This window comes from Neofelis nebulosa, chromosome X (assembly GCF_028018385.1).
Source record: "Neofelis nebulosa isolate mNeoNeb1 chromosome X, mNeoNeb1.pri, whole genome shotgun sequence".
Lineage (NCBI taxonomy): Eukaryota > Metazoa > Chordata > Mammalia > Carnivora > Felidae > Neofelis > Neofelis nebulosa.
This window is the reverse complement of record NC_080800.1, coordinates 115,596,962-115,608,000: the sequence shown is the minus strand read 5'-3', so window position 1 is coordinate 115,608,000 and position 11,039 is coordinate 115,596,962. Positions and strand designations below refer to the sequence as shown.

Here is an 11,039-nt window from a genome sequence, read left to right as displayed (position 1 = left end):
AAATTTTCAAGAGGTACAATGAGAACGGGCATTCTTGAAGTTTCAGAACAAAACCCCAATATTTGCCAACTTCCCTCGCGCTGACATGAGGCCACAACAAACTGAAAAGGTAAAATAAAATCCAAATGCTTTGCATGAGGTAGCACAGTGTCTTGTACCCTAACGATGTTTGTCGGAGTGAATTGAATTTGGAAGAGGTTGTCTAATTGGATTTGATCTCTTTTTAAGCTGAAGTCAATGAACCAGGGTACGTCCATACACAACCCTAAAGCTCTCCACTGAGTCGATTAACATGTATTGAGGGTAGACACTGTGCTCTCTCGGCCCTTTATATAGCAACTACTGGATCTCTGCTAGAGGGCTAGCTGCTACAGGGCAGAATCAGGCATAAACTTAACCTTCATTGCAATAAATACCGCCTTGTATCCAGGTTTCACCTGGAGCAGGAAGGCTCCTGTGGCGGGGCCCCTGGAGACGGCGTCGTAACAGTCTTCGACCATGGCACACCCTTGCGGTGGGTACATTTGAGCATCTGCGAAGATTTCAGTGCCACGTGGAAGGCACAGACAGCACCTGAAACAGGGAGTATTAAAAAGAGACTTGAAGAAATAGGAAGAACTCATTTAACTAGACGGGAAGGGGGGGGGGATCCTTTTAAAATGTATAAGTACATCAAATTATTACACTGTACGCTTGAAATATCTTTCAGTTGTGTTTATCAATTATACCTCAATCTAAAAAAGCATAGGAAGAACCGATTTTTAAGGAAAGGGAATGTGAATGCTGAGAGAGCGGCCCTGTTCAATTACACGTAATTCCACTTAAAACGTGAAAAGCCAAAAGCAGTATCAACAGGTCTGTTCAGTTAATTCAGTGAAATATAAAAAGGAAAACATTCGACCCAGGCATCTGGCATTGTGAAAACAGACGAAGCAGCTGATCGATCTATTTTCCACAGGTTGTACGGACATCCTGCAGGCACAGACTTAGTCTGCGGCTACTGCCTTCAAAGAGGTAAAAATCCGACCAGATATAGTAAAGTGCAGGTGGTCACAAGTGACCCGGTAACCTCTGTTCAAACTTTACCCATATTAGGACACTCTTACGGCCGGTTGTTCTGAATGAGACCCAAATGTACTTATGTATTTCCCTAGTCTTCTTCACCACCTTCTCGTGTACTCACGAGCAGTTTTCGAGGAGACAAGCCACTATTACAATGTCGTCAAGGCCCTTCTCGTTTTCTAGTTCAAATCCTCGTTCATGCTGTTTGCTAAGTACTTGTTCCCTGTGACAGCTTTCAGCCAAACAGAACGCTCTGAATGCTGCATTCCAAACCACTCTGTCCTGCTGGGCTCTGAGCGAAGCAAGCTCTTCAAACTCCATCATGTGAACTTTTCACAAGGAACAATCTCCCTCAGACAATTCCATTCAGAGATACTACCCGTGAAACTGGGACTCGGGGAAGGGGTGACATCACAGGCTTCCCCTTCTGGCCAGGGTCATGACCACCAAAGTTGTATTTAAGAGGCTCCCACGTGGTTTAGCACATGATTTTCTTAATGATCTAACATTGCCCCCAACTTTCCCATAAGCTTCCAATTTCAGATATTCACACTTAAACACAAAATTGGGTACTCGTGTCCAGAAAGCCCGGGATTTCAAGAAGAATGAGAAATTTGCAACCAGGGCCTCTATTACTATTAGGAGTAGGAGGGTAAATAGAAAACATACTATATAATATGTGCCATATGTGGGGGTTTGGGGCAGTGTTGGGAATCATAGAAACAAACACTATTATATCCAACCAAGAGACTGGAAAAGAAGAGAGAGAGAGAGAGAGAGAGAGAGAGAGAGAATTCGATTGTTTTAAATGTCTAAAACCAAGGTTTGGACACAAAAGCTTCAAAAACTGCAGGATTATTCCACTGAGATGGACACCCAGTTTGCCTGCAGTCAGGTAACAACAGAAGGAGAATAGCACACCGGGCTATATTTCGAGGAATCTGGGATTGTTTTGCAGAAAGATCTGCCTGGAAACTCCTGAAGGAGGCTTTGGACTCTCCTAAAAGATATTTAAGATGAAGATAATAATTCATGATCCCGGATGGCTTCCATATCGGTTCTCACCAGAATTGGGGCATGGGTACTGGGTGGCCATCCAGGCCCCCTTTAGTCCAGTGAGTCTATGAACCCTTCTCTGTGTAATATCCTACCACTCAATTTACTATTTTTGAAAAAGAATAGATAGGGGCGCCTGGGTGGCGCAGTCGGTTAAGCGTCCGACTTCAGCCAGGTCACGATCTCGCGGTCCGTGAGTTCGAGCCCCGCGTCAGGCTCTGGGCTGATGGCTCGGAGCCTGGAGCCTGTTTCCCATTCTGTGTCTCCCTCTCTCTCTGCCCCTCCCCCGTTCATGCTCTGTCTCTCTCTGTCCCAAAAATAAATTAAAAAACGTTGAAAAAAAAAAATTTTAACAGAAAAAGAATAGATAGAATGCCTCAATAAGGGGGCGTTTGCCTGTAATTGGTTTTTTAAATTCTTTTTTGAATGCTTATTTATTTATTTTGAGGGCGGGGGAGGGTGAGACAGAGAGGTAGACAGAATCCCAAGCAGGCTCTGCACCATCAGTGCAGAGCCCAATGTGAGGCTCGACCTCGTGAACCGTGAGATCATGACCTGAGCCGAAATCAAGAGTTGGACGCGTAACTGAATCAGCCATCCGGACGCCTGTGAAGATTTTATTTTTTTAAAGTAATCTCTACACCCAACATGGGGCTCGAACCTCCAATTCCAGGGGCACCTGGGTGGCTCAGTCGGCTAAGCATCTGAGTCTTGGTTTCGGCTCAGGTCATGATCTCGTGGTTCGTGAGTTTGAGCCCCATGTGGGGCTCTGTGCTGATGGCATGGAGCCTGCTTGAGATTTTGTCTCTCTCTCTCTCTCAAAAATAAATAAACTTTAAAAAAGTTTTTTTTAAAAATGAGAACGTTGTAGAAGGAAGGTAATCACTACCACTGTCTATTGAAGTAAATCACAGCTCAGAAAGTGCCAGAGCTTGTGGAGACCTTAAAGATCACCTAACGTAATTAACTCCTTTTTTCATTTACCAAAAGCTAAAAAGAGCTAAGTTGCTCAAAGTCACTTATTGGGAAAGTCAAAACTTAAACCTGGGGGTGGGGGGGCCTGGGTGGCTCAGCCAGGTAAGCGTCCAACTCTTGGTTTCGGCTCAGGTCGTGATCTCACCGTTTATGGGTCGAGTCCCGTGTCGGGCTCTGTGCTGACAGCGCAGAGCCTGCTTGGGATTCTCTCTCTCTTCCTCTCTCTGCACCTCCCCTGCTCGCTTGCTCTCTCTCTCTCTCAAAATAAATAAACAAACATTAAAAACAAAAACTTAAACCTGGATCCCCTTGTGCTTGCCACTGATGCCTGAGACACTACAGTCATAGGTACAGATGAGGAGGAGTGTTAACTTATTTATATGCTACACTTCTTTGAGGAATGCCCCATAGAATGAAACCACTCCTCCAGAGTTCTGTTTTGACCTTTCCTTCCCATAGTATAACCGTATGACGAAAATAATTCTTTCGTTAAAGAATACAAAAGTATGGTGTAACGTTGACCATGGCTTATTAACTCACGCGTGCAGTGATGGAGATTCTTACACACGTCCCTGGGAAAGAGACCCCGGTGGGACGCGACTCAAGGGTTTGTAGTCTAGTGGGGCGGACAGACAGAAACTGACAATTCCCGTGGCGAGTCTAAAATGAGAACTCTGGGGAGGGGCATTTAACCCCAACTTGGAAGGATGAGGAAGGTATTAAACTATAAAAAGTCCAGAGGCCAGAGAGGATAGAAAGGAAACTTCAAGTAGCCCACTTGGGCTGGTGGCTAAAGGGGGGTGGTGGCTAGGGAGGACCTATGCTCCCCGAGTACACCGCTCAAACAGCCCCCCGCCAATAAACACGAGGCAGTAAAGACAGAGAGCCCTGCCAGAGTGGCTTTCACAATACAAGTTTCCTAGCCGCACTCGATCATCAGCATATTAATTAAAAGGTCATACGCAATATAACTAAGGGTGGTGCAGTGAAGTAAACAATGGACCGGAACCTGGTATGGGGTGGTAGTCATGTAGCCCTCCCTGGCGAGGTCAGTTGTCCCCGTTTGTAAACTGAATAGTTGACCCTGCCCTAGATGATCTTTAAAGGTCTCTCTCGGCTCTGAATTTAGGAAGGATCCCATCATGCCCACGCTACTAGAAGAGGTCTGGAAACCTCCATAAAGGCCAAGGCCGATCAACGACCCATCCTCCCCTGACCCCCTACTCAATCATCATTTCATAAACAGCAAAATGATCTAATCGCCAACGCTTCCCAACTCTCAGTTCATAAGGAATTTTGATTAGCGACCAGCGGTCTAATGGATAAAATGTTCAGCTAGAGGTTGGGAAATCAGAGCCTTTCCTCAGGCTCCTATAAAAGGACAAAAATGAGGAAATTTTATTCGGTAACAAGTGTTTGACTCAGTCTTCTCATCTGTACTCCTCAAAGGAAAATTTGTGAAATATGCAAAGTGAGATGCGCCTGGCTGGCTCAGTTGGAAGGGCATGTGACTCTTGATCTCGGGGTTGTGAGTTCAAGCCCCACGTTGGGTGCAGAGGTTACTTAAATAAACAAACTTTTTTAAAAAAAGGAGAGAGATGCAAAGTGATGATAAAGAAGTACAAAGAGAATCACTTGAAGCCTGCACAGAAATTTCACCAACAATGATCCATCTTAAATTGGCTCCTTGAATCAGTCACAAATCTGACAATGGGGTCCCTTGGGTGTCAGACTTCTCTGTGGTTCTTTAACCACAGTATCGTGGGAATTGGGATGCCAGTGGTGTTACACGTTAAGGTCATAGGACTGCTGATTGTCTCAACAACCCCTTCTTATTCAGGCCTTTCGATACAGGATAGACAGATAGAAACATATATACAGACAGACAGGCAGACAGACACATACAAATTAGCTCCTAGAATCAATCGCAAATCTCACAATGGGGGCACAGGAACTTTAGACTTCACCGTGCATCACAATCACTGAGGCCTCCTCCTGAAAGCAGGTCACATCAGGGACCCTCCTACTGACATCTTAATTCACCTGGAGCTGCTAACTTCATAAGCACTGAGGACATTCTCAGGGGAGGTGGTCACGCGACTGACCACTTTTCCAAAAGCTTTACCTAATAGTTGGAAATATGGGTAATGGTGTGCAGGGGAGGAATCATTGAGAAATTCGAGCCTGGGCTTCAGGTGCCCTTCCTGGGCAGTATGTAAACAGAAGGGAGAAGGGAGACAACTCTGCCTGAGTCTGGATGGGGGCTTACTCATCCACTCATTTAATAAATATTTACCGTGCACCCAGACGGATCAGGCGCTGTGCTCAGCACTAGGAATTACAGAAGGAAACAAAACAAATGAGGTCCCTTCCCTCACCCTGACATGCCTTCTCATAACTCTTCATACCTACCTGTTAATGTTACCACAGTCGCTAGGGAACCTGGGTGGCTCAAGTGGTTAAGCGTCCAACTTAGTTTTCGGCTCAGGTCATGATCATCGAGCCCTACGTCGGGCTCCGTGCTGACGGCGTGGAGCCTGCTTGGGGTTCTCTCTCTCCCTCTGTCTCGGCCCCTCCTCCACTGGTGCTTTTTTTCTCCCTCTCTCTCTCAAAATAACTTTTTAAAGAAATAATAAAAACATTTAAAGTTTCCGTTGTTCCGGCAGTCCTGCATGCCCAGACGGCCAAATGATTCCCCTGGAGGAAGGTTCTGGAACACAAGAAGCAGGAAGAACTAGCAAAGGGAAGTCACGGCTATTGTGTTACTTCAAGACTGGCCCTCCAAGAGATTCTATAGCTAGAACTGAAGGCTTTCTCAGTCTTTAAGAAGCAGTACAGAAAACACACTGGAGATGTCTCTTACCTGGTATGGTCTGAGGTGTGGGACGGTAGGAGTTGAGCAAAGGCTTCCCAGAGAAAGCCCTATCAAGGTAAACATCTCCACAACCCTGATTAACCAAAGGGCAATGTCCCCAGTAAGAACACGCCACAGGGAAGGACGCCTGGGTGGCTCAGTGGGTCCAACTCTTGATTTCGGCTCACGTCATAATCTCACAGTCTTGAGATCAAGCCCCTCATTGGGCTCCACGCTGAGCACGGAGCCCACTTAGGATTCTTTCTCTCCCTCTCTCTCTCTCTCTCTTTCGCTGCCCCTTCTCTCTCTCTCTCTCTCTCTCTCAAAATAAATAAACATGTTTAAAAAAACGAAAAAAAGAACATCCTACAGGGATACCCTGTGCTATCCCTGCTCCAGAGTCTCCCTGCTGGACATCCAGGCCTGCCGCCATCTTCCTAAGGGGGTGGTATCATCCCCTGCCCTAGGAGAGACTCTAAAGTACTGGGCCAGGCATCTGAGACCCTGAGATAGACTTGGGCCCCTGCCTCCCCTTCCTAGCTCCTATGATCCCCCAAACACACTTTACTGCTTTCCTCCTTCTCAAACTGTTAGATATCCTTCCCCTGTTGGTATTCCCTGTGCCCTTTGTACCCATTTTTCTGGGCCCCGTTCAAATGCCACTTCCCCCAGAAGCTGTGACCCTCTTGGCAAGGAGGGCCTCTGTCCTCTGAATTCTTCTGCACAGTCCTTAGGTGCTTGTCCTACAACTAGAGGTGCTTTCTTGACTACATTAATTTACCTTCCAAGTTAGGATCTGCTCCTTGAGGACAAAGGCTGTTTTTACGGTTTGTTTGTTTTTACATCCCTTCTCAGGGCCTAGTACGGTGCCTAGGTACGCGCGGAGTGCCTCAATGGCAAGTTTTTATCCTATCAGGGAATTCACTTTATTTTATCGTATTATTTTAGCGCATTGCTTGCTTACAGATCTACTCCAAAGGCCACGCTAATGAAACGGAAACAACTTTCTGATACGAACCTAAAACCAAGATATTACTCATCTATCGACAATACGATATATGCTGGCTTGGGGAGAGCCTGGGGGAGACACCACCCCTTCGGCAACCTCACTGCCGCGTCCCCCACCTCCAGCCCACCCCTCTGCAGAACCACGCTGACCCTTTAGGTACCCCTAAGGACTTTCAGTTCCAGATCTTTTCCATTTGTATTCCCCCCGCCGCCCCTGTATTTTTTCAAGCCAGGGGAGGTAGATCTCTCACGACCCCAGTAGTAAGGAGGATCCCTCAGGCAATTTCAGGAACTCCAAAGCTGCCCTACTATGCAGAGTGATGATCCTGGGTACTCCTGAGCTACACACACTTATAATACAAGACCTGGGATATTTAGACAAGTTTCAACTATTAGAACAGTAGTTTCCTGTTCAAACAGAGATTCTCCTTTCTGATTTCTAAATTAATGTTTTCCTGGCTTCTTCTAAAACATAGCGGGCTTTAACGTTGCACTGACTTTTATTTATAGAGAAGGGAGAACATTTACTGAGTACCTGTGGGTGCCACGCACCGTGCTACTTAAAATATGGACGTCATCTTATCCTCGTGACTCCTGTCGGAGACACACAGTTCCATTTTACAGATGGAAAACGGAGGTCAACCGACACGAAGCGATTGGCCCAAAATCATGCGGTGAAGTTGTGGGCCTGGGGTGCTACCGTTGGTCCTTTTAATACAAAGCTCATGCTCTTTTAGTTGTGTCCCGCCACATCCTTATACCAAACCCAGGTCAGTCTGACTACTCCGTCTTCCAATTCAAAACAGAGATCACCAAAAAGATGTAACCACAGAAAAAGGAACTTTTTACATTCCTAGGAACAAGGAGCACCACTGGGCCACCAGGACGACCGTCTTTGACCTTAGGATCTCAATCGTTGGCTTAAATTTCCTAAAGAGCACGGAACTGACTCAGCATCAAGTATTACCTGCCCAATCGTAACAGGACCCCTTTGCACCACCACACAATCACCAAAATAAGCAGCTATTTCTTTAAGACAAAAGCACCTCACTGCCTAATATGTATTACTTGGACACTCTGTACAAATTATGTGCATAGTAAAGTGGAGCAAAAATAGAAAGCCGCAGATTTCACCAAGGTGCCAAGTTTTACGTTTTGATAACATGTAATCGAACTGGCAAAAACGGCTAAAGCAAAGAACCTAACAACAACGGATAAAAGTATCCTACAACCAAGTAAACACCTGTTAGTCCTTCCCCTTTAAGAATTTTAAATAAGGTCACATTTATTCACTCAACAAACATTTATTGAGCACCAGCAACTGTACTCGGTGCTAAGGAATATAACTGTGAACAAGATAAACCAGGCTCCCGCTCTGACCAAATATTTCTGGTTTCTTCTGATCTTGCTAAACGACTACATAATACTTGTTCTCTGCTAGGATTAGATGTTTGGGAAAGTCAGAGTCATCCGAGGCCTCTTGTAGAGTACTTTAAAAGTTTCTTTACGGCGTACTTGGCAGAAATCTCTGTTGAACTTGGAGAAGAAAGAGACGGTCGCGAGTGTCCTTTCGCCGAGCACGTTGACAGTCGGGTTAATGCTCAAGTAAGATGGCGGCTGGTGGCCAACGACGCCGTTCAGAACAGTCGGTTGCGCTTGTGGGTTGGGGAGCCCGTGACACTGTCACTGCACTGGGCCGAGGGGCGCTTGCGGGTCCCCCCGCTGTCCAGGCGGAGGGCCAGTTCTTCGGCGTTGAAGGGGTTCGAGTCGTCCTCGAGGAGGCTGCTTTTCCGGCGCCCGCCGCCGGCCACGCTGCCGGCGACACCGCTGGCCTGGGGCGGGGACCCGGGTGCACCGGCTCGCACGCTGATGCTGGCCATGGCACCGCTGAGGCCATGCAGGGCGATGGCCTCGTGGAAAGGCTGCAGGTCGACCTCGACGGCCGGGCTGGCATCGGTGGCGGCGGCCGGGCCGGTGGCCGAGGCGGGCGGCTTCGGGGGCGTCCTGGGGGTGCGCGGCGGGGGCGGGGCGGGGGGCACTTTGCCGCACAGGAAGCTAATGAGGTCTTCGCGGGGGATGGTGCTCCGGCCCTTCTTCACCCACTCCAGCACGTCTTTGATGCGACGCTGGTAGCCAACCTGGACGCCCAGGTCAAAACTTCGTTGGTGGGCGTCCCCGCTCTCTTTGTACAGACTGGTCACGGCCATGGCCGCGTTCTGGAAGGGGTCCCACACGGACAGTCCTGGCTGTTGGCAGCCGGGATCCTTGTAGAGCTGGGCCACGGCGGTGGCAGAGATCTGGAAGAGGTGCCACAGCCTCTGCTGCTCGCTCTTGAGCCCCGCTGCCTCGGCGGCCGCCTCGTCCTCCACCTCCGGGGGCAGCTGCTCCTCCTGCTCGGCCTCGGCCAAGCACTGGCGTTCCCACTTGGAGAACCAGTGCTCCGCGACCTCGGCCTCGCCCTCCTTCGGCTGCTCCTCCATCCTCCTCCTCCTCCTGGCCGCTCTTCTCCTCCACCGCCGCCGCCTGCTCCGCCTCGCTCTTGCTCCTGCTCCCGCTCCCGCTCCCGCTCCTCCACCTCCGCCTCACCTCCCGCTCCGCGCTGCCCTCCTCCTTCTGCGGCCGCCGCCGCCTCCTCCGCGTGCGCCGGCGGGCGGTCGCGCGGGCGGCGGGGCCCCGAGGCCAACTGTTCCGGCGCGCGCCGCCCGCGGCCCCGGTGCACGCCCCGCCCCGCCCGGCCCGGCCCCCAGCTACGCCGCGGAGAGAACTCCGCAGCCGCCGGCGCCGCCTTGCTGCCCCCTTCCGGCCCCGCGGGCCGCTCCTAGCGCCCCCCCACGGCGCCGCGGCCTCCCCGCCGCCGCCTCGGTCCCCGCCGCCGCCGCCGCCGCCGCCGCCACCGCGGCCCCGCAGCCCGGCCCCAGCCCCCGCTCCGCCGCCGCCGCCGCCGCACCGAGAACTCGGAGGGGGACCGGCTGCAGCGCTGCCCCAACGCGGCGCCTGCCTACCACTTGGCCCCCTTTTCACACATTTTTGAGACTTGTCGCCATCGTCCAATGAGCTGATCAAATTTTACATCCTATGTTGCCAGAGAGGATTATGGGGCAACTTCATGGTGTCGATCACATCCAGGGCGCCGATCCGGGAAGGCCGGGGAGGGGGGGGGTAGTGGAAAGGGCATGGCTCCCGTGAAAGGGCAGGCGGTGTGAATCCCTGCAATGCCCTCGACACCGTAGGTACCCAAGAAAAGTGTTTTCCGTGGGTCGACGCGGTATTTTGCGGAGGAAAGTCCATATAGCATAACGCGCCCTCCCCCCTGCCACGCTCCCTCGGCCTCAGTTTCCCCAAGTGCCAAATGAGGTGGTTGGATTAGGTCTCTGGAAGGCACCTACAGCCGTGATTTAGAACTTTCCGCTGGCGCTGCAAAGCACCTCTTCTGGGCTAGTTGCATACTTATCAGATTCTAAGAGTCATGTCAGAAATGGTAATGATTTTTTTTCCCCCTCCGTATTCTTGCAAGGTTTTTGGTCATTAAAAAAAAAAAAAAAATGGGTTGGGGGTTTTCTGTGGTCTCCTTTCAACTACTGAAAATTCCAAGATGAAGAACTTGGGGGGGGGGGGTGGGAATAGGAAAATGAAATCCCAAAAACGCTCTAGTGTAAAATTCTGCCTTTTAGGAAAGGAAAAAAAAAAAAAAAAAGCTTGCCTAATTCAACACCCATATAGCTAGGTAAAACATCATAATAATACCAAAATTAAGCTACACCTAAGAAACCACGGTCTTTTCTCTGTTCAGTAACAACCCTCCTATAATGATGCAGTTCTTTTTCAGTGCAGACAATTCCAGAGCAAACTGTGTTAACAGAAGAAAAATGATCACTGAGCTAAGGATAACATCAAAAATGGGAGAAACCAGCATGCAATAATTTTTTTAATGTAAGAAAAAAGTTAGAATTTCACAGTTTCTGTGGAAGACAGTATTTGCCAGGGCTCCATAAAGCCTTACAAAGATAAAGGAGGCTAAATCTCCTAGCGAAATATGTTTCATAATTCCCAAATATGAAAATGAGTACATAAAATAAAATGATCT

The 11,039-nt window shown here is 49.2% G+C and overlaps 1 protein-coding gene across 1 annotated transcript; it reads right to left on the bottom strand.

The window, feature by feature from the left end:
- Positions 1-8,239: 8,239 nt before the first annotated feature.
- On the bottom strand, positions 8,240-9,540 carry HAPSTR2 (HUWE1 associated protein modifying stress responses 2). Its single transcript, XM_058713611.1, has one exon. The coding sequence runs from the start codon at positions 9,433-9,435 to the stop codon at positions 8,593-8,595; it is 843 nt and encodes a 280-aa protein (XP_058569594.1). The 5' UTR covers positions 9,436-9,540; the 3' UTR covers positions 8,240-8,592.
- Positions 9,541-11,039: the final 1,499 nt, after the last annotated feature.

What these genes read in the sequence shown, in the direction of transcription:
- HAPSTR2 (XM_058713611.1), bottom strand. Translation starts at nt 9,435, where the DNA reads ATGGAGGAGCAGCCGAAGGAGGGCGAGGCCGAGGTCGCGGAGCACTGG.